This window comes from Archocentrus centrarchus, chromosome 24 (assembly GCF_007364275.1).
Source record: "Archocentrus centrarchus isolate MPI-CPG fArcCen1 chromosome 24, fArcCen1, whole genome shotgun sequence".
In the NCBI taxonomy this organism is placed as follows: Eukaryota; Metazoa; Chordata; class Actinopteri; order Cichliformes; family Cichlidae; genus Archocentrus; species Archocentrus centrarchus.
The window spans coordinates 23,282,949-23,306,035 of record NC_044369.1 but is presented as its reverse complement, the minus strand read 5'-3'; the positions used below and the strand labels follow the sequence as shown (position 1 = coordinate 23,306,035).

The 23,087-nt window shown below is 42.3% G+C and overlaps 1 protein-coding gene across 1 annotated transcript; it reads right to left on the bottom strand.

The window, feature by feature from the left end:
• Positions 1–1,911: 1,911 nt before the first annotated feature.
• LOC115774936 (hormonally up-regulated neu tumor-associated kinase homolog) lies at positions 1,912–15,389 on the bottom strand. Its single transcript, XM_030722414.1, has 11 exons — positions 15,132–15,389; positions 13,578–13,700; positions 13,202–13,371; positions 9,276–9,331; positions 9,032–9,170; positions 8,790–8,917; positions 5,185–5,320; positions 4,494–4,671; positions 4,295–4,378; positions 2,964–3,228; positions 1,912–2,874 (listed from the first exon to the last, which is right to left on the bottom strand). The coding sequence occupies exons 1-11, from the start codon at positions 15,387–15,389 to the stop codon at positions 2,111–2,113; spliced, it is 2,301 nt and encodes a 766-aa protein (XP_030578274.1). The 3' UTR covers positions 1,912–2,110.
• Positions 15,390–23,087: the final 7,698 nt, after the last annotated feature.

The window sequence follows — 23,087 nt, the reverse complement described above, 5'->3', positions numbered from 1 at the left end:
GGAAATGTATCCAGCTCAGTGGGTTCAATCTGTCCATAGTGGGCACACGCAGAACATCCATCTCACCAATACACACACACTCGCACGCAGAGTATCAGATGACAGCCCCTGAATTATTGAGCAGCCATGATGAGTGCCACCAAGCAGCTACCAGATTCTTCCACATCTTTACCCTGAATATTAATGATCCGGAGACCTAGACTTGGGGGTGGGGTGGGGGGGTGACACTAGTGAGAGATTTGGGGGAAAACATTGCTGACTTTTCTTTCATATAAATCACATTTCAAGCAGTATGCAAAATTATTTACTGAGCTTCTAACACCCTCACTGAGTGAAAAGGATAAAATAGATCAGCACTTCAAACCTGTGCTTTAGTCATTATTTTGATTACTGATCTGCAAAAACTGTTTACAAGCTGATTGAGTGACCTCCCATTCTTAATCCATAGGGTTTAATATGATGTCAGCCCACCTTTTGCAGCCATAACAGCTTCAACTCCTGTGGGAAGGCTTTCCACAAGATTTAGGAGTGTGTTTATGGGAATTTTTGACCATTCTTCCAGAAGTGTATTTGTGAGGTCAGACACTGATGTTGGATGAGAAGGCCTGGCTCACAGTCTCTGCTCTAAGTCATCCCAAAGGTGTTTTATCAGGTTGAGGTCAGGACTCTGTGCAGGCCAGTCAAGTTCTTCCACACCAAACTTGCTCATCCATGTCTTTATGGTCCTGCTTTGTGCACTGGTGTGCAGTCATGTTGGAACAGGAAGGGATCATCCCCAAACTGTTCCCACAAAGTTGGGAGCATGAAGTTACCCAAATGTCTTGGTATGCTGAAACATTAAGAGTTCCTTTCACTGGAACTAAGGGGCCGAGCCCAACTCCTGAAAAACAACCCCACACCATAACCCTCCCTCCACCAAACTTTACACTTGGCACAATGCAGTCGGACAAGTACTTATCCATCAGATTGTGAGATGGAGAAGCGCGATTCGTCACGTCAGAGAACACGTCTCCACTGCTCTAGAGCTCAGTGGTGGTGTGCTTTACACCACTGCATCCAACACTTTTGCATTTGGTGATACATCCTCTTGGATGGTATTTCCCCATTGTGGGATCAATAAAGTATCATGATCATCATCATCATCATCATCATCATCATCATGAAGCTCTCTGTGCACTGTTCTTGAGCTAATCTGAAGGACACGTAAAGTCTGGAGGTCTGTAGCGACTGACTCTGCAGAAAGTTGGTGGCCTCTGAACTATGCACCTCAGCATCAAATAAATGAAATAATGGCCTAAGTCTTTTTTTTTTGGCAAAAATTGTATTTTTGCATAATTCATCATATTTTCCATATTTGGTTCAGTTTTTTTTTTTTCGTCTTTTCTGAAAAACCTGAGAAAAATGACTTGGGCCATTATTTTAAGAGGGTGACAAAATACGAAATGTGAATTCTTTCAACCACGATATTGTGTAGTGCAGATCTGATTTTGTGAGAGCCCTTAAAGGATTAAAGATGTATGCCCAAAAAAAGAGAAACAAACAAAAAAAAACTATTCCTATTCTTTGCCTTAATAGTTTTTTCATTTCTTACAGCAACAATGACTTTGAAAATAAAAAAGGACATAAACAGGTTAAGCAGAATCAAGGATTGCTTTTACTTTCGATGTCAGTACAAAATCTATTTAAGCCAAGTGAAACAGAGTGAAAAAAATCTGTGTGCGATCTCCATTTGGTAACAAATGCAGATTGTTATCAGTCATTGTTATTGATGGTCGATAGGAGCTAGGCTTGTTGATAGACACTGAATTTCTATGATTAGCTTATTTTTAAGGGTTTAAAGTGTTGGCACTGCGGCGTAAGTGTAACACACTGTAAGCTCTGTGTTTGGGATGGAGCCCTGATGGTGAGGAAAGGCATGCATATAACAGTAAAATGAGAACGTAATATCTTTTTGAGTGTTTCTTTCTGTAGCTGCCATTTAAAGCCGTTGCAATAAAAAATGTGCAAAGCTTTTATTGTTGCTTGTCCTTATTTCTGAAGATGCCAGTATTCATTACAAGCTCCTTTAGTCACTATCCCTGCCAATCTACCAAGCCTTCTCATCTTTGTGTCAGTAGTCCATGCTGTGTAGCTGATTCTTCCCGTCAGGTTTCCTCTGCAGGCCCGAAGGAAGCAGTGGAAGATTCAGGTCTGCCACGCGACGCTGGACAGATGAGCGCAACTGAATTGAATTCCTCTTGGCTCCATTTATCCCTCCTCCGGCTCTCTCTCCTCGTGCTGCAGACAGCTCCTTTCTCCTTCCCCTCTCCTGCCTGAGGCTCTTGATGACCAAAGTATGTTGTCTCTGTGAGGGGAAAGCAGGAGGTTTAGACCCATTCACGAGGAGTCTCGGGGGCCCAGGTCGGGTCAGCCCTGCCCATGATATCTTCCTTTCCCGTCCATCTTTTAGCCCCGCATTGTGGAGGCGAGGGAGGGGGGAAGAGGGCGATGTCTGTGATGTCTCTATGGAACCCAAATGGCCTCTGTCTGATGTGTGTGTAGTGCATGTGTCAGCATCCAGGAGCGTCCTGGGTGAAATGCCGTTCTTCTCGGATGAATAAAACATCTGCAGCTTCTCCAGTCGCTTGTTGATGCTCAGGCGATGAGAATCTTCCTGGCGTCGGTTGTCATGGAAGCAGTCTGACCCAGGGTCTGCAGCGCCATCTGACTGAGTAGTCCTGAGCAGGTGTGTATGTCGAACGGGTCTCGATGTGCTGCTGTCTCTGATTGGCTCGGCAGGCAAGGGGACTTGGCAAGGAGCGGAGTCACAGAGCTGAGATGTGGAGTTTTTAGGAGGAGAAAGATGGACGAGTTCCCTGTCTCCAAAAACAGTTACTAGAATGCAAAAACATAAAAATATTGTATAGTATAAATTGCATTGTACTGCCACTGCTTGCAGCATTTGTTTTGTATGTCTTCCTTACCTTCAGGAAACAGTGTCTCTCTGGTGTCTAAGGTCTCCTCATCAGTAGCCCCATCCTCTGCAGACAGGGTTGCAGGGGAAGGTGAGGGAAGACGAGGGGGTAAAGACGGAGAGGCAGAGCGAGGAAGCTGCGGTAGAGAAGGAGATGGGGAACGATTCTCATCACCCTCTCTGTGGTCCTTTCTGTGCAGGTTCTCAGTCCTGCGTCGGTTGCTTTTACACTCACTTGTCTGTTGGTTCCTCAGAGGTCTACTGGTTCGTTCATTCTGAAGATTGATCAGTGATTGGTTGTCAGAAGAACCAAAGGTGCCTTTTTTTTTTTTTTTGCACAGGAATTTAAAAACAACAATACATCTCTGATACTGAAACATACTGCCTGATATTCATTTGTACTACAGCCAATGTTACCTATCAACTATTAAAAGCCATGCAGCAACCTTGAAAGCTAAAAAAAAAATAAAGCCAATGCAAAAAGCCCCACAAACTGCAGTTCCTTGAACGCCCACTTGAGGCTGGCTCCAAAAGTGTGTCAATCCCCAAAAATCATTGTATTAAAATGGCCAAGCTTTACAGCAGAAGGAAGTATCCTCCTTCAAATAACTGTTCACTCATTTCAGCTGTATTAATGCTTGACCTTTGACCTTATTTGGGACATGGCCACTTTGATTGACAGGTGGGTGCCAACACAGGTGGCTGCTGCCTGCGTCTCTCTGTCAAGTTTCAACTCTGCAGTTTTGAATCATTGAATTGGACCTCTTGATCGTGTGTGTGGTGTTGGTACATTTTAAAGTGGTTTTTAATTCAACTGTCTGATAAATAATATGACCTGCTGTGTGGCTAATTGTGCAGTCTGTGCACCAGTTTTGATGAGTGAAATTCTAGGTTGCATTTTACCCAGCAATGATCGGCAGCTATTTGCGTCTGTGCAGTTTAAGGATGCAGCTTGTTAGTGATAGCAGATAACTTGGCAAGTCACCTTCTATGCTCATGTTAGGCTTCACTACAGGTCCACAAACCAACTGGTGATGTCCATCATTTATATACAGTCCATGTGAATCATATCGATGAGATACATGGCTTGTTTTGATGTTTGTTTGGTTTTTTTTTGTTTAGATGTTTCTTTACTAAGTACAGCAGATGTACAGTAAATACTCACAAGTAGCCAAATTTCTATTAATCACTTCAAATGGATCAAAACTATTTATTTGCATGTTCACTGGAACCAATATATAGAAAATATTATGACAGTTAAAAAAAAACAAAACATGCCAGCCTTATCCTTTGATAGCAGGATATTACTTCCCTCAGTCATTACAGTGACTTCAGCTTTACCTGTTGTGGAGTCTTTGATTCAGTGTTATTCCTCTCTCTCCATGTATTCTTGCTGGGAAGACTCCAGTCATTATTTTCTAGCTTCTGGCAAATCAATCATTGTTAGAGGCAAACCATGAGCATTATCTGCACTGAGGTTTACTTGAATTTCATATTTGCAGACCTGTGTGTGTGTCTCTGTGTGTGAGGAAGTGAATACCTTGCTGGCTTTGGCTCCTTTCTGGCTTCTGCTGAGCCTGCTAAGCAGCAGGTGATAAGAGGCCATGACGGCAGAGGGCCGGTTAGTGGTGAGTGTGTGTATGATTTCAGAGAGGGAGTAGCCCAGCGTCTCTGTCATGTATTCCAGCACGGTTGAGTTGAGATCCTCTGGAGACAACCTGGAAACCAAAAGAAAGGGTTTGGAAAAGGGTCACGAATGGGAAGCGTAAGAAAGAAGAAGAAAGGGATCCGACGGGCCAGTGAGGCAAGGAATGACTTGTAACTGAAAGGATTTTGGAACCGAGCTGCAACGGTTCTTGCACACAGACTGTGGCATCATTCCTGTGGATTTTCGGAAAACGCATTATTTCCAGCAGGAGCCATACATGATTGAATTTCCATTCTGCGTAAAGTGATAAAAGCCTTTTAGTTGTGCTATAATACACAAAGCTGTTACACTGCAGACCACAAAAATGTTCATTTTGTTCTCAGGCACACAGTGATTTCCCTCTTGGTTCTTTTACCCACTCTGTAATGTTTGCTGCAGAACTTTCCCAAAGGAGACTCTGACAAGTTTTGCAAAGACATTACAATTGTTTTTTTGTGTAAACTGATGTATTGCATGTGCATTTAAGGAAAATATGTGATGCCTCAAGGTGCCTTTAATGTGTTGCCATAAAGTACATCTATACCTGTTTTTATGAGAGAGAGTGTGTAGAGGTTTTTTGGAATATCCCTCATTTATCCATCTCTCCTCCATAGCAGCTCTAACACCGGGTCTCTTCGCTGGGTCCGGCTCCAGGAGAGACAACACAAATGACACTGCGCCTGCAGAAAGAGCAAATATGAAGCATTGATGTTTTCTTTTTAAAACAGGTTATTTATATTTGGTTGAGTATAAATTCATCTTTGCCCATTTTGAAAAAGCTGAAGAGATTTATCAGCAGCTCTTTAAAGAAAAATCATCATCCTAGTAAATTTACTAACCCGTACTTTATTTATCCTTAATGTACGTTACTTAAGTCCTATGCTCAATGAAAGCACTTCGAAAGTTGCAAATTCTATAGACTTCTTCTTCATCTTCTTTTGGCTGCTCCCTTTAGGAGTCACCACATCTGTCTCCATCTCACTCTATCCCAGCATCCTCTTCTGTCACACCAGCCCTCTGCATATCCTCCTTCACTGCATCCATGAATCTTCTCTCTGGTCTTCCACTTTTCCTCCTGCCTGGCAGCTCCTTCTTTTTCTTTTGTCCAAAATATGCACAATCAAATATCAGGACAAAGCCATCTCATCCTGGCCTCGACAAACTTTGTCTCCAAACTGCTCGCCCTGAGCTGTCTCTCTGACGTACTCATTTCTAATCCTGTCCCTCCTGCTCACTCCCAACAAAAATCGTAGCATCTCAACTCTGCCACCGCAGTTTAATCTTTCAAGAAATGAGCAGCATCTCTGCCAGCTGACTCCATGCAAGTAGACGCTACATTTGGTGGGCCAATGGACTAAACTAAACAAGCTTAGCAACAAAAAGCTACGTTTCACATCCATACAGTCAGAGAAAAGCAAAGTCTGGGGCAGAATCTCATGCAGGAACACAAGTGTAGTACACCTGGTGAAATGTGCTTGGTTTTTTTGCTTTGCGGGTGAGACAAAAAGGGAACGGAAAATTGTAAGAGTATCATTAGAAATAGAAATGAGAGGTCCTCTGTAGCCCGTGTGTATCAGCTGGTTGTTAATCACAGGCAGGATTAGGGTTACTGTTAATAAACATCTCATCTGAGAAGAGCCTGGGATTGAAAACTGCCCATTCCTTTCTGCTGCTATGCAACCTTATAAGTGATACATACTTAGAGTGCTGACGGCTTAATTTGCTTCTCTTTGTGATTTGTGAAACTGTAGCGGACAGCATGGAGAGAGGCAGGATTTCCCTTAAGGAGAACCAATTCAGCCTGTCAGCCTGTGACACGGAGCTGTTCTGTGGCAGCCAAGCATGGTTGATGGTTTGAGTCCAGATGGAGATTCCAGATAAGTTTCACAGTGTAAAGGAGCAGATGGGTTTGAGCGGGATGGCTGCCACATTCTAAGACACATAAGCCAAGACTGCCCTATTCACTTTACGACTATCAGTTTGCTTTTGTGTCAGAGCCAGAGCATCTGTCTCAGCGAGGGTCCGCTCAATTTGTTTGTAACAGATCAAAGGAAAACACACGATTGATTGATCTTGTTCCATGAACCTGTGGAATAATCATTCCTCCACACAACAAACACATATACTGGCAAATTGGCAGTGATATCAATCTATTAAAAAATATATACATTTAAGATAAAAATATAAAAACCTAGAAAGAAGAGAATAAAAAATGATTCACTGAAACAAGACAAAGCAAACAAGAAAGACAAATAAGGACTAACAAATGGGCCAGTGTGACGAGAGTTCAAGAATATACTGTGGCTGAAGAAAAAAAAAAAGAATTGGTAAAAGTGATGAATAATTTAAAAAACTGTAGAAACACACAGCCCCATTAGGAGGCAGAATAAAGTCTGAAAGTTAATGTGAATGTCTCAGATGCCCGCCCATGGCAGCGGTACAGCCACTAATCTGATCTTGTCACAGTTTCAGAGCTTCGGAGCCGTGCTGGTTTTCCCCGCAGTAACAGGAGCTATGTTTGTTTGCGGTGACATGGCGCCATGACTGAGTGTAATGATGTGACTATGTGTAAGAGAGAGACCAAAATAAAGTAGAAAGAAACAAGACACTTAGGCTGCTGTGGACTTGGCAGAGGACGAGTGGTAGAGGTAAGAAGTTTATGAAACATTTCTTCCTTCGATTTATTATGCTACAACATGTCTAAAGGCAGAAACACAAGTTCCATAAAAGTTTTAATAGTATTATCATGTAGACTTGTTTTTATACTGGTTTCACAATGAATAAACACTTTCAGCTACATCAGACCATAATGTAATCTGCCATTTTCTGGTATTTCAAAGTCTGCTCGCTTCACCTAGACTCAAAGCACACAACTTCAGGGGATGAACTTAACTCAGTGGATATTCCACAGTACAGCCCAAATTCCACAAGAGTTTGAACACTGTGTAAAATGTAGATACAAACAAAATATCAATTATTTACAAATCTCATAAACCCATATTTTACTCATTACAGAACAAAGACAAAAACATCAAATATTTAAAGTGAGATATTTTGCTATTTCAAGACAAATATTAGCTCTTTTTTGAAAGGCAGCAACATGTCTCAAAAAAGTTGGGATGGGGGCAACAAAAGGCTAGAAATTCTCGATTCTGCCATGGAAGTGACTGCGTGGGCTCAGGGATACTTCCAGAAATCACTGTGAACACAGTTCACTGAGCCATCCACAGACGCAGGTTAAAGCTCTACCATGCAAAGAAGAAGCCATATGTGAACATGATCCAGAAGTTCCACCATTAACTCTGAGTCAAAGCTCATTTAAATGGACTGAGGAAATGTGGAAAACTGTTCTGTGGTCAGACAAATAGAAATTTTAAATTATTTTTGGAAACCATGGATGGTGCATCCTCATGAGGAGAGGGACTGTCCGATGTGGGGTTGCATCAGTACCTGGCAGCTTGCACATCTGGAAAGTAAACCACCATTTCTTAAAGGTGTCTACAGGTTTTAGAACAACATATGTCCCCATTCAGATTAAGTCTTTTTCGGGGAAGGCCTTGCATAGTTCAGCAAGACAACGCTAAACCACATACTGCAGCTATTACTACAACATGGCTTTGCAGAGTCCGGGTGCTGAACTGGTCTGCCTGCAGTTCTGAACTTTCACCAGCTGAAAACATTTGGAGCATCATGAAATGCAAAATATGACAAATAAGACCCAGGACTGTTGAGCTAGAAGCTTCTATCAGACAAGACTGGGACAACATTCGTCTCCCAGAAGTCCTGCAGCCGGTCTCCTGAGTTCCCACACGTTTATGGGACTGTTGTTAAAAGAAGAGGGGATGCTACACAATGAGAAACACAATCCTGTCCCAACATTTTAGACGTGTTGCTGCCATCAGATTCAAAATGATCTTATTGTTTTCTTAAAATCTTCTCAGTTTTATACAGTTTAAGCATTCAATTTAATCAAAAGATTCTGATGTCTTCTATGTTCTACTGTGAATAAAATATGGGTCTCTGAGATTTTCAAATCATTGCATTCTATTTTTTTCTACATTTTACACAGCATGCCAACTTTATTGGAATTAGGGTTGCATATAAACACTGTAATGACATAACTGTTGTTTTGGTCACTCTGATAGGTACCTTTACTGATGTCACTGGGGATGCTACCTATCTCCCCGTTGACCATCTTCTGATGCAGATGTTTGATGTTGAACGGCTCAACCGTGAAGGGCAGAGTTCCCGTCAGCATCGCAAACATGCTCACACCTCTGCAGATGCACACAGCAGGAAAATGTGAGGAGGCGTTCAACACATTTACATGAGGAATACAGAGTAAAAATCGAACGCCTGTGCAACAGACACGCTGAGACTTTATTACTTACACAGACCAGACATCCACTTTGGGTCCATACTTCCTGTGAGCGAGCAGCTCAGGGGCGGCGTAGGCTGGACTTCCGCACTGGGTGCTGAGGAGCTCCAGAGATAGAGAGTCAGCCTTGAGAGTGTTACTCAGGCCAAAGTCTGTGGGAGAAATCCTCATTTTTACAGCAAAGTCATTTTCACATATATTAAACAGCTAAAATGATTAATTAAAATCAGTTTGTTATTAGAGAAATGACAACATACCCACAATCTTTATGTTGTTATGTTCATCCAGCAGGAAGTTTTCAATCTTTAAATCTCTAAAAAGGAAAGAAAGGAAATAAGAGACAAATCGGTTAGGGAAGAATGTGGTTCCTACTTGTATTTTTACAAGGCTCTGTCGTTAATCCCACGGGAATTTCTAGGTTTTTTTCTCCACTCAGTGCTGATGAGTGTTCTGGGGAAATTTACTTGACAGACATCACGGTGGTTGCTCAGAACTCCAACACTAAGCTCTTTCTGTGTATTTATAGATGACCAGATGAGATGGGACCAGACTGGACCCACAAAAGCAAAAGAAAAGCCCAAACACTAAATTTGGGTTTGGGTAGAGCTCAAGCTTTGGAAAAAAAAAAAAAAACTCCAAAAAAATGAGTTTTTGTCAGAATGATCCCCTCTGCTGATTTAGAGGATGATATTTTAGACGAGAAACAAATTCCCCAAATTTAATAACTTGTAGCCATCATGATTTTCAAGTCCGTTCACATGACCTTCTCTGACTTACCTGTTACCCACTGCCAAAATACTATATCTCTGTTCACCTGAAAAAGTCGCTTCATTCCCCTAAACGTACCCCAGCCTCACCACCAACCACATTGCCTGTTCTAAAACTACCAAGCTAAATGAAAATCTGCGGTCGGGAGGGAGAGAGCCCCTATAAACTGTAGCCTGGGAATCCGCCATGTTCCTTTCATCTGCCTTCATCTAACCAAAAATCCAGAAAACCCTGCTCACACAACCCGAGACAAGTTCAAAGAGCGACAGAGGAAGAAAGAGAGAAAAGAGAGAAAAAAGAGCAAGAGCAAGCGAGAGCAGACATTGTCATAAAGGAGAAAATGTATGCGGTAAACCTATTGAACGTGGGTGGCAGGAGGTGCGTTTAAGTGCAAATTTTCCATTTATTTCCAGTTTAATCATCTCTGTGTGGCATTGTGGTGGAGTGTGTGTCTGTGTGTGTGTGTGTGTGTGTGTGAGAGTGAGAGAGTGAGTGCATGCGTGGCGGTGTGTGTGACAGAGAGAGGTGCCATTGAAGGGTTGAGAGCGATGTCGTTGAGGGACTTCATTAGAGAGGAAGTCCATGATGTTGTGATGATGTGTGAATCATGGCGCCGGCGCAGGATGATGAGGTCATTGCCTGGTAATCACATTCCCACCTTCAGAGGAGCCAAGGTCTTAAACCAAAGCACAGTGCTGTGTGGATTGTGTGTGGCTGCTTTGTAAGTGTGTGAGCGTGTGTGTCAGACTACTGAGTCTCTAACACCTCCACATACTAAAATGCCACTAAAATAACACTCTCCTATCCCACACTGCCCTGTGCCCAGTGTTGCTTTTCTTGCAGCTTTTCCTCTTCTGCAGGCTGTTAATGCCCTGCAAACTACTTTCTTTGTGTATGTGTGCAGTTGCAAAACATGTATATGAATCTACAAGGCCTTAGCCTTAAAAACAGCTGTTTGCTATAGAAATTGATCCCTATTATTTGTGCCCCTTTATTAAAATAAATATTTTAAGCCAATCAGCTTGACACTACTAGATGATCTCTGCATGATCCATAGTTCAATATAATCCTAATTTATCTTATACTGGGTCCTGATGTAGCCCCCTCAGCTCATCTTCTGTCTGAAACAGGCTGTTTTAGCTCCTTTAAAACCAATTTTCCTCTGACTGGCTCATGAACAAAATGTTTAACACTTGGGAAAACACAACCACATGCAGTCAGCTGTTGTCTTCAGAGTGACTTCGGTGTGTCGACAGTGATAAAATGGTAATAAGGTGACATCAGCCTGCTGTCAGTCTGCTATCAGGTGACCGCGAGTGAATGGGGTCAAGTTGGCAATTACATGCAATCTGTGACCAACTGATAAATCTCTGAAGATCTGTTGCTATCTACACCAAAGTTCACATTAATTAAACAGGAATTCAAATGAGCTGCTTACATTCAGAGTCGAGATGGAATTTCATAGATTCGAAAGAGAAATTCAGAAATTCTTCGAATAGATACACAGTTGGTGCAGGACTGCGATTTAACAGCACAATAACACAGACACTCAGCAACCTTGCTTTAGTATAGGAATATAACCAGAATACAACCAGCTGGCAGCCAGCTGAGGTGAGTCCCCTATTGCAAAGAGACACATTGCAGACAACTTGCCCTCACTGGCTCAGACCGATTGCTGTGTGTTGGGAATTTCTCTGCCTTTATGAATTAGTCAGCAATCATTTGCAAACCTTTGAGAGTGATCGCAGTCAGACAGCGACTGTTTGGAGACAGGCTGCCTCCCACCATGCGACCTGTGCAATCATCTTGCACTCAAAAGTGGTTGCCCGGTGCTTAAGGGTCTGGGCCATAAATAGCAGGTGAGTGGAGCTTCTGTGCCTTAGATGACTCTCACTGCTCCCACTGACATCATACAGATCCAAGAGTAAGAAAAAACTGTGGGAAACTCTCAGAACCCCGAGCTTTTTGCTCACAGGGATTACTTGTACTGTACATACACTGACCTCATTATTTGAAACTTGTATAATATGAGCATCCAGAATTATAACTGTATATATGTGACCAAAAAAAACAAAAGGGAACCTCACATTAGTCCCAGTTCTGTGAAAACAATATTTGAAGAATCCTTTGAGGGGATTTTTTTTTTTTTTTTCAAATTTAGAACAAAAGTGAAAGGTCAACGTGACCTCCCATTTCAGCTCTTACTGTACTTCACCCATGACACTTACAGTGAGCAATGCAACTTATAAAGTACAAAGAGTTCAAACACACTGTGCTGTTATTTGCTGGAGGCCACGCCCCCAACGCCCAGAGCCTCCATCACAGGAAGATTCTAAACACAAAATAAGAAAACCAGAAGGAAAGCAAAGGCAGAGAGCAGACGCCTCACACATCCAGCAGTCCGAAAGTGATGACTGACAGGGATTACTTTTGCAGCGCTAAAAAAAACATTGCCAGGCTGCATTCAGGAGATTCAGTTTCAATTTCAGTTTTTTTTTTTGAGTTAACAGGTTAAACACGCACTTCTTCTTAACTTAACAAAGTTTATATCTGAAAAAAGGTGAAATATTTCTTTTTTGAAAGTCAGATTACTAGACGGCAGCATGGTGGTGTGGTGGTTAGAACTACTACCTCACAGCTACAATAACAGGTAGAAGGTCTGGGTTCAATCCCACCTTGGCCCGGTCTCTCTGTATGGAGTTTGCATGTTCTCCCTGTGTCTGCGTGGGGTTAGGTTAATTGGCCACTCTAAATTGCCCATAGGTGTGAGTGTGAATGGCTGTCTGTCTCTCTGTGTTAGCCCTGGCGACCTGTACAGGGTGTACCCTGGCTCTCGCCCTACATCAGCTGGGATAGCCCCCCCTGACCCTGAGAAAGATAAGCGAATGGAAGGATGGATGGAGATTACTACATGCACAATCTTTCCTAAAGTACTTGATGGGAGGTAAGTTTTTCCTTATTTTCTCACCAGTTAAACTATTGATTATTTATGATGATTATTTATCATCATCATTATTTATTATCATCATCATCATGTTACATGTAATAATTTCACCCCCCCAAAAAAAGATATAAATAAATAAATACAATTAGTGTTTAGCATTTTTACAAGCTCTAAATGGCATCTATTATAATACTTTGGCATTTATTTATTTGATAAATATAACAATTGGTAAAATAACAATTTGACAACTATTCAAAAATCATTTTGTCTTTTGTTTGTGTAAATTAGTTAATGCAATGGAGTCAATCCATCCATCCCTATGAAGACTAGACAAAGATATGCAGCAGAGTTAGAAGCCTTCTGAAACTATGGAAATGACAGATGTCCCTGCATTGTGTCCATGCTCGTCATGTGTGTAGGCGTGTGTGAGAGTGTGTGTGTGTGTGTGTGTGTGTGTGTGTGTGTGGTGACCTGTGTACGATGCCGTGTTTGTGCAGGTGTTCCACAGCAGAGAGGATCTGTCGGGTGTAACGCCGCACCTCCCGCTCCTCCAGCCTCTTCCTCTCACAGATCCTGTCCATCAGGTCTCCTCCAGCACAGAGCTCCATGACCATGTAGTAACTGTTCTCGGTCTCCAGGGTCTGGCACACAGTATTATTCATATTTGGCTGCCAGGACAAGCTCATTCAACAGCAGCAGATATAAAATAATCTTTCAATTACTGTCTGGAATCAACACCCACCATTTTTGACAGATATAAGTTTAAGTATGTGGATTTCTGATGGTGTGCATGTTAACAGTTGATGAGAGCATATGAATATTTTTTTGTTTTGTTTTTTGTTTTTACCTCCAGCAGAACTACAATATGAGGATGTCGCACCATCTGATGAATGCGAGGCTCCCTCTTCATGTTTTTCAGCACATAAGAGTCCTGCCTTGCTTTTTTTTTGTCTATCACCTTAATGGCTACCTGAAAAACAGACATGCACACATAGACATTTTTTTTTTAAAACTTAAGTTATCAACAGAAAGTTAAAACCTGAAATTTATTCTGATCAGTGTGTAACACATGCTGAGATTTCAGAGGCTTGTTCAAGGGCACTTCTGCATTAGTCATTAAGGAAAGTAGGATGTGTAGTTCAGTCTACATTTTCTCCACTCATCCATGGGTTTCACCCGGTGGCCTATGGTCGTGAACCCTTCAAAGGCTCAGGGTTCAGACTGCTCTAAATGCTCCATTTTTTTTTTTGCCACTCTTGGCTTTGTGTGACGCCAGAGAGAGAGGATGTCCTTAATATGGTGCTCTCAGGCACCGGTTGTGAGCACAGCAGCTCGACCCACCTGCTGTTCAAATCTTCTCTTTATAAGGAGGAGCCAGACGGTAAAGAATTGGCATAAAGGGAGAACGAAGGGAAACCGAGAAGCTACACATAGAGCCGGGACAAGATTAATAAGGATTACTGTGAACTGTGAATGATGTAAAACTACTTTAATAGGGTGCGAGAACAAACACGTGGAGTTGAAAATGAGTGTGTAATAGGTCCCCTTTAAATATCTGATAACAGTGTACAACTATTTTCAGTAAAATTATTGTGGGAAACAAGAACTTTTTAATGTAGTTTCAAAGGAACAACATGAAAAAACCCATTAGAATTAACTCAAATGAAATTAAATAAAATGACAGACTTCACCTTAACATGTCTTCCACCTGCAGAGGGTAAACTGGGTTAAAAAGAACCCCCCACCCCCACGCCTCCCAGATGAGTTTGGTTATTTCTAAGGCAACCGGGTCAGGGACATTGCCAGGGTCAGTGACTCAGTGACCAGTGAAAGTTACACTTATAGATACAAACAGCCACACACAAACACATAAATGTGCAAACACAGAAACAGTCTCTGCTGCAAAGTGAGTGCAGATACATTATGTAGTCCCAATTTAGAGCCATCTCACCACAAACAGACATGGAAAGCATGCGGTACTGACAAACATGTTAATTCCTGTTTTTTGTTCATTTGAAAGAGCGCAGATTTCAACATCAATCTGCACTTTTTTTGGTTAAGAACTTAACAGCAAACATATTGCACAGAAACAGATGTAATTCAGACCTCTTAAATCTGCTGAGCAAATGTTGTCTTGTAAAATCCCTCATAGTTATGAAATAAGCAGTTATAGATGAGTCTGACTGAGTTCTGTGCACATAACAAGAATAATAACAGGCTACTACATTCTTCTAGCCCAGGAGTGTATAATTATCAGTTGCAAGGCACTAGTTGTAAGCATGTAATCATAATCTTGTATGTGTGTGATCTTTTTCTTTGCCAGTGTGCCACCCCACCAGTCAGAGACATGCCACTTCATGTTTGCTTTCTCTTATTCTCAAACCAGAGAGAAAGCACTGACCTTTTCCCCCGTGCCGATATGCAGCCCCTCCATCACTTTGGCAAATGAGCCCTTGTTGATCATTTTCCCCACCAGGTAGGATCCCACCCGTTTGGAGTGCGGGAAGCTCCGTAGCAGCTCTCTGGGGACTTTCAAAGACGGCAGAGGCAGCTTCTCCCGGCCCAACCCAGAGGCTTCCCACTGGGACACCCCGCGCTCCCCTACATCCCCTCCCTCTGCAACCATGTCCAGAACAGGCTTCACAGCAGCAGCTGGCATCCCGGACAAGGCCCGGGCCCCATGTGGCTGCCTCTTGCACTCACAGTCAAATCAAAAAACAGGACAGTCTTCACAGAATACACATGCTAACACACACAAATGCACAAGAGCTGACACACAGCGCTACAATTAATGATCAGAGCAGGCAGGCTGCTGCTAAAACTGAGGCAAAACCCAAATCCTTGATCAGCAGGAGGTGTCTTCAGATGCAGATTTCTGGTATCCACTCTCAGGTAAGTACATCCTTTCGTCCCAAGCTGTCTGATGTGTGGCTCCTCTTTTCGTCTTTGTTTATTTTGCCTTTTAACAAGTGCAAATCTCTCAAAGTCTCTTTCAGCTACTCAACCGGCTTCCCTCTTGTTCTCTCACTCTGCCTCTCGCTGCCGGTTAGTGGATGATTAACCGCTGTGTTCTTAGGTCAGCTCCAGTGATGAGGAAGACATTCTACACCTAAATCACCCCCCCTCCCTCCACTAAGGTGCACACGGATACTTGCAGTTACACAGTAACCATTTAAAATGATCCTAGTTAACATCTTTGATCTGCTCTTTTTCTTTTTCAGTTCCTCATCGGGCACCAATGGGAATTTTTCCTCCATGCGAGCACAACAGAGTTGTTGCAGCAAAGTCGTGTGAACTGTAAGAAAAGGTCAGGGGATGACTGTAAGTGTTTAGATTACCCATAGGTGTTAACGGCCTTCAAAGCTTTATTAGCCGAAAAGTCAGCTAATGGGTCCAGAATTAGTTTTAATGTGCATGGCACCAAGCAGTTTCATCAAGTTCTTTCATGCATTGTTAAGATTTGGGAAAACTGTTACTGGCTGTCATGCTAAATGAGAAGATTGATACTCTTTCTGTGTTTATATGCTAAAACCAAAGCTACAGGCAGAATTTAGTGAGCTTTAGACGTGCTAAAAGGTAAATTAGTCAGAGATCCTCTAGCTTTTTCCTCCCCTGCTCTCTCATGTATAACCTAATTCCCCAAAATATCCAAGGAAATATAAAAGAATATAACAAGAGCTCAGTCTATTGTCACATACAGTAACTGATACAGCAGTGAATTAATTTTGAATTTGTTTTATTCAATGATTAGAGAGAGAGAGCAATGTCCCCTGACAGTACAGCCATAACTGTTAACTTCAGTACTGATTTCTTACAGGGGATGCATGCGTCTGTGCTAAATCTATGTTGTAACTGCTAACCCTACGCCATGACCTCCACCCTGGAAACATAACTGCCCGTCACTTCGACAGATCCAGCTACTGTTATGATGGGCCTGCTCACTGCTGTTGATTCCTCCTGTGCATTTCTGGCTACTTTTTCGCCGCAGTTTTTGACTTTATCAGTGATTGAATAATAATCAATAATGCCTCAATATAAGGACTCACAGATGTCAGCAAGTTCCTGGAAGGAGGCTGCCGAAGTCAAATCAGAATGGACGTGAGGGAATGTACAAAGAAGTGGGAAAGAAAGTGAGGAGTGAACAAAAAAACTGAACACAACAAAGAGTGGGGGGGCGGGTGGGGGATCTCAGCATTTTATTTGTTTCTGTCATGCATATAAAACACTAGGACACAACCACAAGGTAGTTAACACATAAAACACCATGCAAAAGTATGAATCCTGGTAACGGTCACATCGAGAGACGCTTCACTGCAGAAATCTAAATCAGCCGTCGGAGGTCTTTTGTTTGGCACAGAGAGGTGAGAGGTCAGCAACAAATCACCCCACTCCCACCTGCCCCTCCTCCAGTTTCTCACCTTTCTTGACATCTCTAAATCACAGAAGATATTTACAGGCCGAATCCCATGAATGTAATCAAAGCCTGTGTAAGAAATTTAATAGTAAACGGTAACAATGATTTCCAGTGAAGACAGAAGTTAGAAGAGCTTCAAGGCTTACTGACTTGGTGATATAAAACTGGCTTAAAAAAAAAAGGTCATCATTAAAGTATGTGTCTGCTTTTCTGCTACTGTGTGCATTAAAATGCACGTCGGTTTGCACGTGGAGATCAGATTACACTGTATTGGTGCTGGATTCTTCCTCACTCAGCTGATGAAAAGAAGGATATAGCTTTAGATCCGCCATGTAACCCAATACACTTGCGCAAACACACACACACACACACACACACACACACACACACACACACACACACACACACACACACACACACAACTTTTAAATGAATGCCTGCAGTAACCAAGTGAAGCCTCTACAGTTACCTTGCTTTAAAAGTGGTTGCACTCTATAATTTGATTTGGCATTTTGACCAAACGACACGACAGCCTGTCGTTAAACCTGCTGTAATCACAATCAGTTTGTCTCGTCTCCCATTAGGTGGCCATGCCAGCCCACTGAGGGCACATTATTACACTGGTATTAAGAGTTTCCTCTAGAATATTCTGAAATGAGACACAAAATATGAAAGCAGCCTATCAATCAAGACCCTTCAATGCATAAGTATGTCTATGCATACTTATACGCCAGGAGCCCTGCACTTCATAAACGGGTCTTGGTGCCCTGGCTTGTGTGCAGGAAGAGGTGTTCACACACCCTCCCTAATGCTAGGAAAGGGTGTCAAGCTGGATGTGTCTCTGTGCTGGATGGAGACAGAGGAAGAAAGAAGTAAAGAGAGAAAGGAAGAAAGTGTTGCGATGGGAGGAAGCTGCATCCATCCCTGAGAAAGTGAAGGACGATGGACTGGGAATGAGTGAAAACCGACAACTATACACCGAGACGGGATGAGTGAGAAGGAGAGAAACCGAGCTTCACAACTGCAAAACAAATGTGAATTAATAAGCCCCCGAGAGACTTTTTATATAACCTCAGCCCTGCCGTGCCTAAATGTTTTGCAGAAGCTTTTCCGTGTGTATGTGTATGTGTCTGTGTGTGTGTTTCTGTTAATGTGTGTTTCCATGGTTCAGAAAAGGTCATTCTCACTGCCAGTGACTAGACTATTTGAGTGTGTGCTTTTCTGAGTGAGCGCATATTTGCAAGCTTTCTAGAAGTACTGCGATGTGTGTATGTTTTTAAAATAGCCTTTGCATCTACGCACATGTATGCATAAACTTCATTTACATGCACTGCAGTATAATTACAAGTGTATACATAGTCCAGTGTGTGTGTGTGTGTGTGTGTGTGTGTGTGTGTGGGTGTGTGGGTGGGTGGGTGTGTGTATGTAGCACTGGTGCAGAGGAATGCTGGCTTGCCTGTAGGACTTGGCTAGCTTCTCGGCGGTCACATTAAATGAGAAGAGAAACCCCCTTCTGCTTCCTGCCTGTAATAAATGGATCCCCAGCAACCATTAAGGCATATTTTAACACCAAATAACTCCCCAAAACCGCACTAGAACAGACACGACCCCCACCCTCTCACCCTCTCACCATCTCCTCACTCTCTCTTTCTCTGTTCTTTTTTCTTTTACTTCTTCTACTACCCTGCCACTTTTGTACAAAAAAGGAGCTCGATGTAAAAATAAGACCCTGCATGATGAACTTCACAGTCACAGAATTTGAAGGAGGCCAAAGTGTTTAATGAAAGTCGCGACTGTTGATGTTCTCAGTGGACAACCAGCACTGACTGTCCCTTTCTTTCACTTTCTGCAAATGTTTTAATGCAGTCATTTTGAACTTTAAGTTCTTACAAGGATGATAAGTTCCACATATTATATCTATAACCCCAAGTCATTTATTACATGATACCAAAATGTCCATGCAAAAACAGTGGATGTGACAAACTGCAGAGGAAAACGGCTGAAAGGAGCGAGTCTAAATTGTGAGAGAAGAATACAAGGAAAATGTGGTTGTAATGTAATTACATAATTACAGAGTATGGTAAAAGGAGAACTGCAATATGTGTAAATGATTAAAGTAAAAAAAAAATGCTGATGGGATTATGCAAACCATTTAAATAAAACAGATTTGTGCAAAACTGAGTGCAGTTTCGCAATTCAGAATATGCCACAGACTGCTCCTTGTTAGATGAAGATAAAATCGTGTGAGTGGCTAAAACAAACTCTGATTTATTATTTTAATAGCACAGGAATTCATCTGTTTCAAGGTGTTTTACTGCTTTCGTCAACATGTGCAGTAAAATATAAAACGCCACAGCTCCTCTGTGTAACTGCAGGTCTTTAGACTGGTTGTGATATTTAATGATTTAATGCTACGAGTCACAATTAAAATCCACTGAGATTTGTTAACTGGTCTTATGAAGCTATCCGTAATGATATAGAATTTGGTGGTTTTTCACAGTCCTTAAGGGTGCTATGTAGGATCTCTGGGATCTATGGAAGCACTGAGCTACAGACTGCTGCAAAGGTTGCGAGCTGAGAATCAAGATGTTTGCATATCGCATGTATAACACAATAATATGGAGTTGCATAGTTAGGACAGTCCAACAGGTTCTCTCTCTCTCACCTCTGTGAGTTCTGCCAGAGCTGCTGTCGATGTCTGCCCCCAAGTGGATGTGAAAGACTGATGCAACGGCCCTGCCTCCAAATCCAGTGAAGGAACAAACTTAATAGCAGATAACCGAAACAAGGTCATTGTTCATCTCTTTCTCCACTCTGTCTGCCTTCTTTCCCTTTTCTCTGTCTTCCAATAACAGGTTTCTCTTTCTCCAGGAGAAAAATCTTATTACATTAGTTACATTTTTAGTGATGGATTCTAAAAATGTTTCAGATTACCCGAAATTAGTGTGTGCAGCGGTCAGTGTCTGCTTCAAGCTTTACACTGTTTCACATTCACCACCTGCATGCCCACACCTGACTGTGATGATGAGACTCGGTATGTGAGGAAGTGTAGGAAATAATTACCAGGGCAGCTTGAGGGGGAAGTGAACATCATGGACTGATACTGTTTAATGGCATGCAGGGAATGATGAAGAGTCAAAACCAAGTGACTAAGAAGGACTTCTTCATCCACTGCTATTAACAAAGAAAGCGGCTGATTTTACCCCCCAGGATTTAACCTTCTTGTGATGATGTCACTGTCTAATCCCAAATTATGACTTCACTTTTGTCATCAGGCACGGAGGCAAAGGCTGGCTGTCAGTCCCGAACGACTTAATCAGCAGCAGCCTCCTTCACGTGTCATCATCAGTCAGTGCAGCGTAGCAGGCTTAGCGTGTCATCAGTCAGCGCCTCCATGCTCCTGTGGTTTAAACCTCACATGTTTTGCGGTCTTTTCCTCAGTGATGATGATTAGAAATGGTTCTGTATGGTTCCTAAACAGACAACGACGAGCCGGACTCTAAGACTTTAAGCCGCGTGCCTCCCACATCATACATATTGTGACAGCAGACCAGACACCAAATCATTGCTGCCCACAGAAACATTTCAATGAGATCAGGTTGCTTCTGAGTTCAGCCCGAAATTGTGCTAAATTACCTCTCTGAACAGCTAGGGGAAATGTGTTTTGTGAAAACATAATGTGCCAAGAAAAACTGCAGGGGCAAAAAAATAGATCGTCGTGGATTCTTAACTCAAGTCTAGGCAAAGACAGTGTGGAGATGCTAAAGTATTTTAGTGTCAGGCAGCCTTGTCTGTGGCGTCGCTCTCCCAGTTTCAAACACAAATGAGATATACTTTTAAAAAACTAACCTAAGTCAAGTCAACTATTAAAATTAAAGACTTACTCTAAAGAACATGAGTCAGAGAAATGTGTCAAACTTGTCTGAAAATGCCGAATCTGTGTTAAATTCTTGATGAAAAGTAGGCTTTTTGTTATAGATTTTACTGACAGTAAAGTCCTTTTGTACTCTCTCACACACACACACACACACACACACACACACACACACAATACATTTCCATAAAAAAAATTCCTTTCCCAGAGCCTCAGTACATCACACTCTGCTAATCCCACACAATCCTGACCAAGCCTGAAATGGGAGTTTGTGTCACGGGTGGTTTAAAGGTTTCCTACTGTCAACAAAACACTGACGGGAGACAGACAGAAAGACAGAATGGGGGGGGGGGGGGGGGGGGGGGTGCAATTCTGATAAAAATACATAAAGAAAAGGATGAAAAAGAGCCCACCCCCTTTGAGCTGAGAGGCTGAAAATGGTACGTTGTAACAGCTAAAAGTACACTCCCACTCTTGCTAATATGGACCGTGTGTGTCAGTGCCTGAGAGCTTATGCCCAGATGTATGTCCATGTGTGGCTGCGCGTGCACATGTGTGTGTACGCATGCAGTGTATGCGCGGGTTTGTGCTTGTGTGCGCTGTAGTGGCCTGCTGTGCCGCTCCCAAATTGAAACGTGAAAGAAATGTGTTGGAAGGTGATGACAAGAGTGAAGTGAACCAGTCGTTTCCTGAAGGCTCAGGCCAGATGTGCTGCACACAGAACCTCAGAAATCTGCAGCACATTTCTGCTTAATAACCAGGATATTTAACTGGGGGAGGCGGGAAGATGGAGGGTGGCAGGAACTGCGCGTGGGGTTTTTTTTTTTTGTGCGCGTGCGCTTTTACCTGCATGCACAACTATATGTGTGCATGTTATTTGTTTTTGCTCGGGAAATGTGTGAGTGCGTGTGTGTTTTAGGGGGTGGTTTATTGCTTTTATTGGAGTTTTTTGAGCCTGCAGCACTGCAGAAAGTGAAGGCAGGAGAGGAGGAGCAAGACGAAAAAGAGCGAGAGAAACTGACAGACTGATGGACACACCTCCAATCACCACTTAGGACACACACACACATACACACACAAACACTGGGTCTATTCCATACTGTAGTCAGCTACTGACCACAATGCCCGCCACTTCCTCTGGGAGCAAGCCCTGGCGCCTAGAATAACAAAGAAAATATTCAGCTCCATACTGTCTGATGTCTTAATATTTCCAACCCTTCTCTTCTCATATACGCATGATTCATGGATTATAACTTAGAAATACAATCAGATCCTTTTCCAGTGATCCTTCTGCCAGTTCAATAAAGCTTTTTCAGAAGTAACTGCAGGAGGAAATAAAGCAGGGGTGTTGCAGATTTTCTAAGGCCAGCATACTACGAGTTTAGGAAGACAGTAAATACACAGTGGGATGTATTTATTACGGGATAAAACTGTACTGACCCTCCTGCCTGTGCATAAATTATACAGAGTTAGAGCCAGGAAGCAATTAGTATAGCATAGCATTATTAGACAACTGCAGAGGTTGTTTAATACTAAACAAACAGAAAAAAACTAACAGAAAAAAAAAGTGGTTTCAGAAGATGTTATGGACTCATTTCTTGGTGCACAACAGCTGGGAACAGTGTTGGGTCTCGTTGTCACCTTTGGGGTGTCACACAACACAGTTAAACACTAGATGGAGAGCTGAGTGTTATTATAGATCCACCGTATGAATGAAAGGACTATAGAGGTGCTGATAAACTGATTTTTTTTTTTTTTTTATCTTTAATGCCAAACTAGCTGTTTGCCCCTGTTTACAGTCTTGTTAAGTCTAGCAGGCTTTTATAGGCTAATTGCTTTTTTTTTCTTATTAAATTCCATACAGCCATCCATCCATCTATGCAACTAGCAGTTATATAGAGGACAGAAATGTGCTATACTTTGCAAAATGCTGAAATCTAGTCAAAAATAGCTACTACTATATTTGAAATCCAAAGTTACAGCTAAAGTAAGCTAAAGCTGCAGTAATTGATGCCCAAGTAAACTGATTCACATCTGGGAGCTAACAACGAACCAAGGCTGGCCTTATT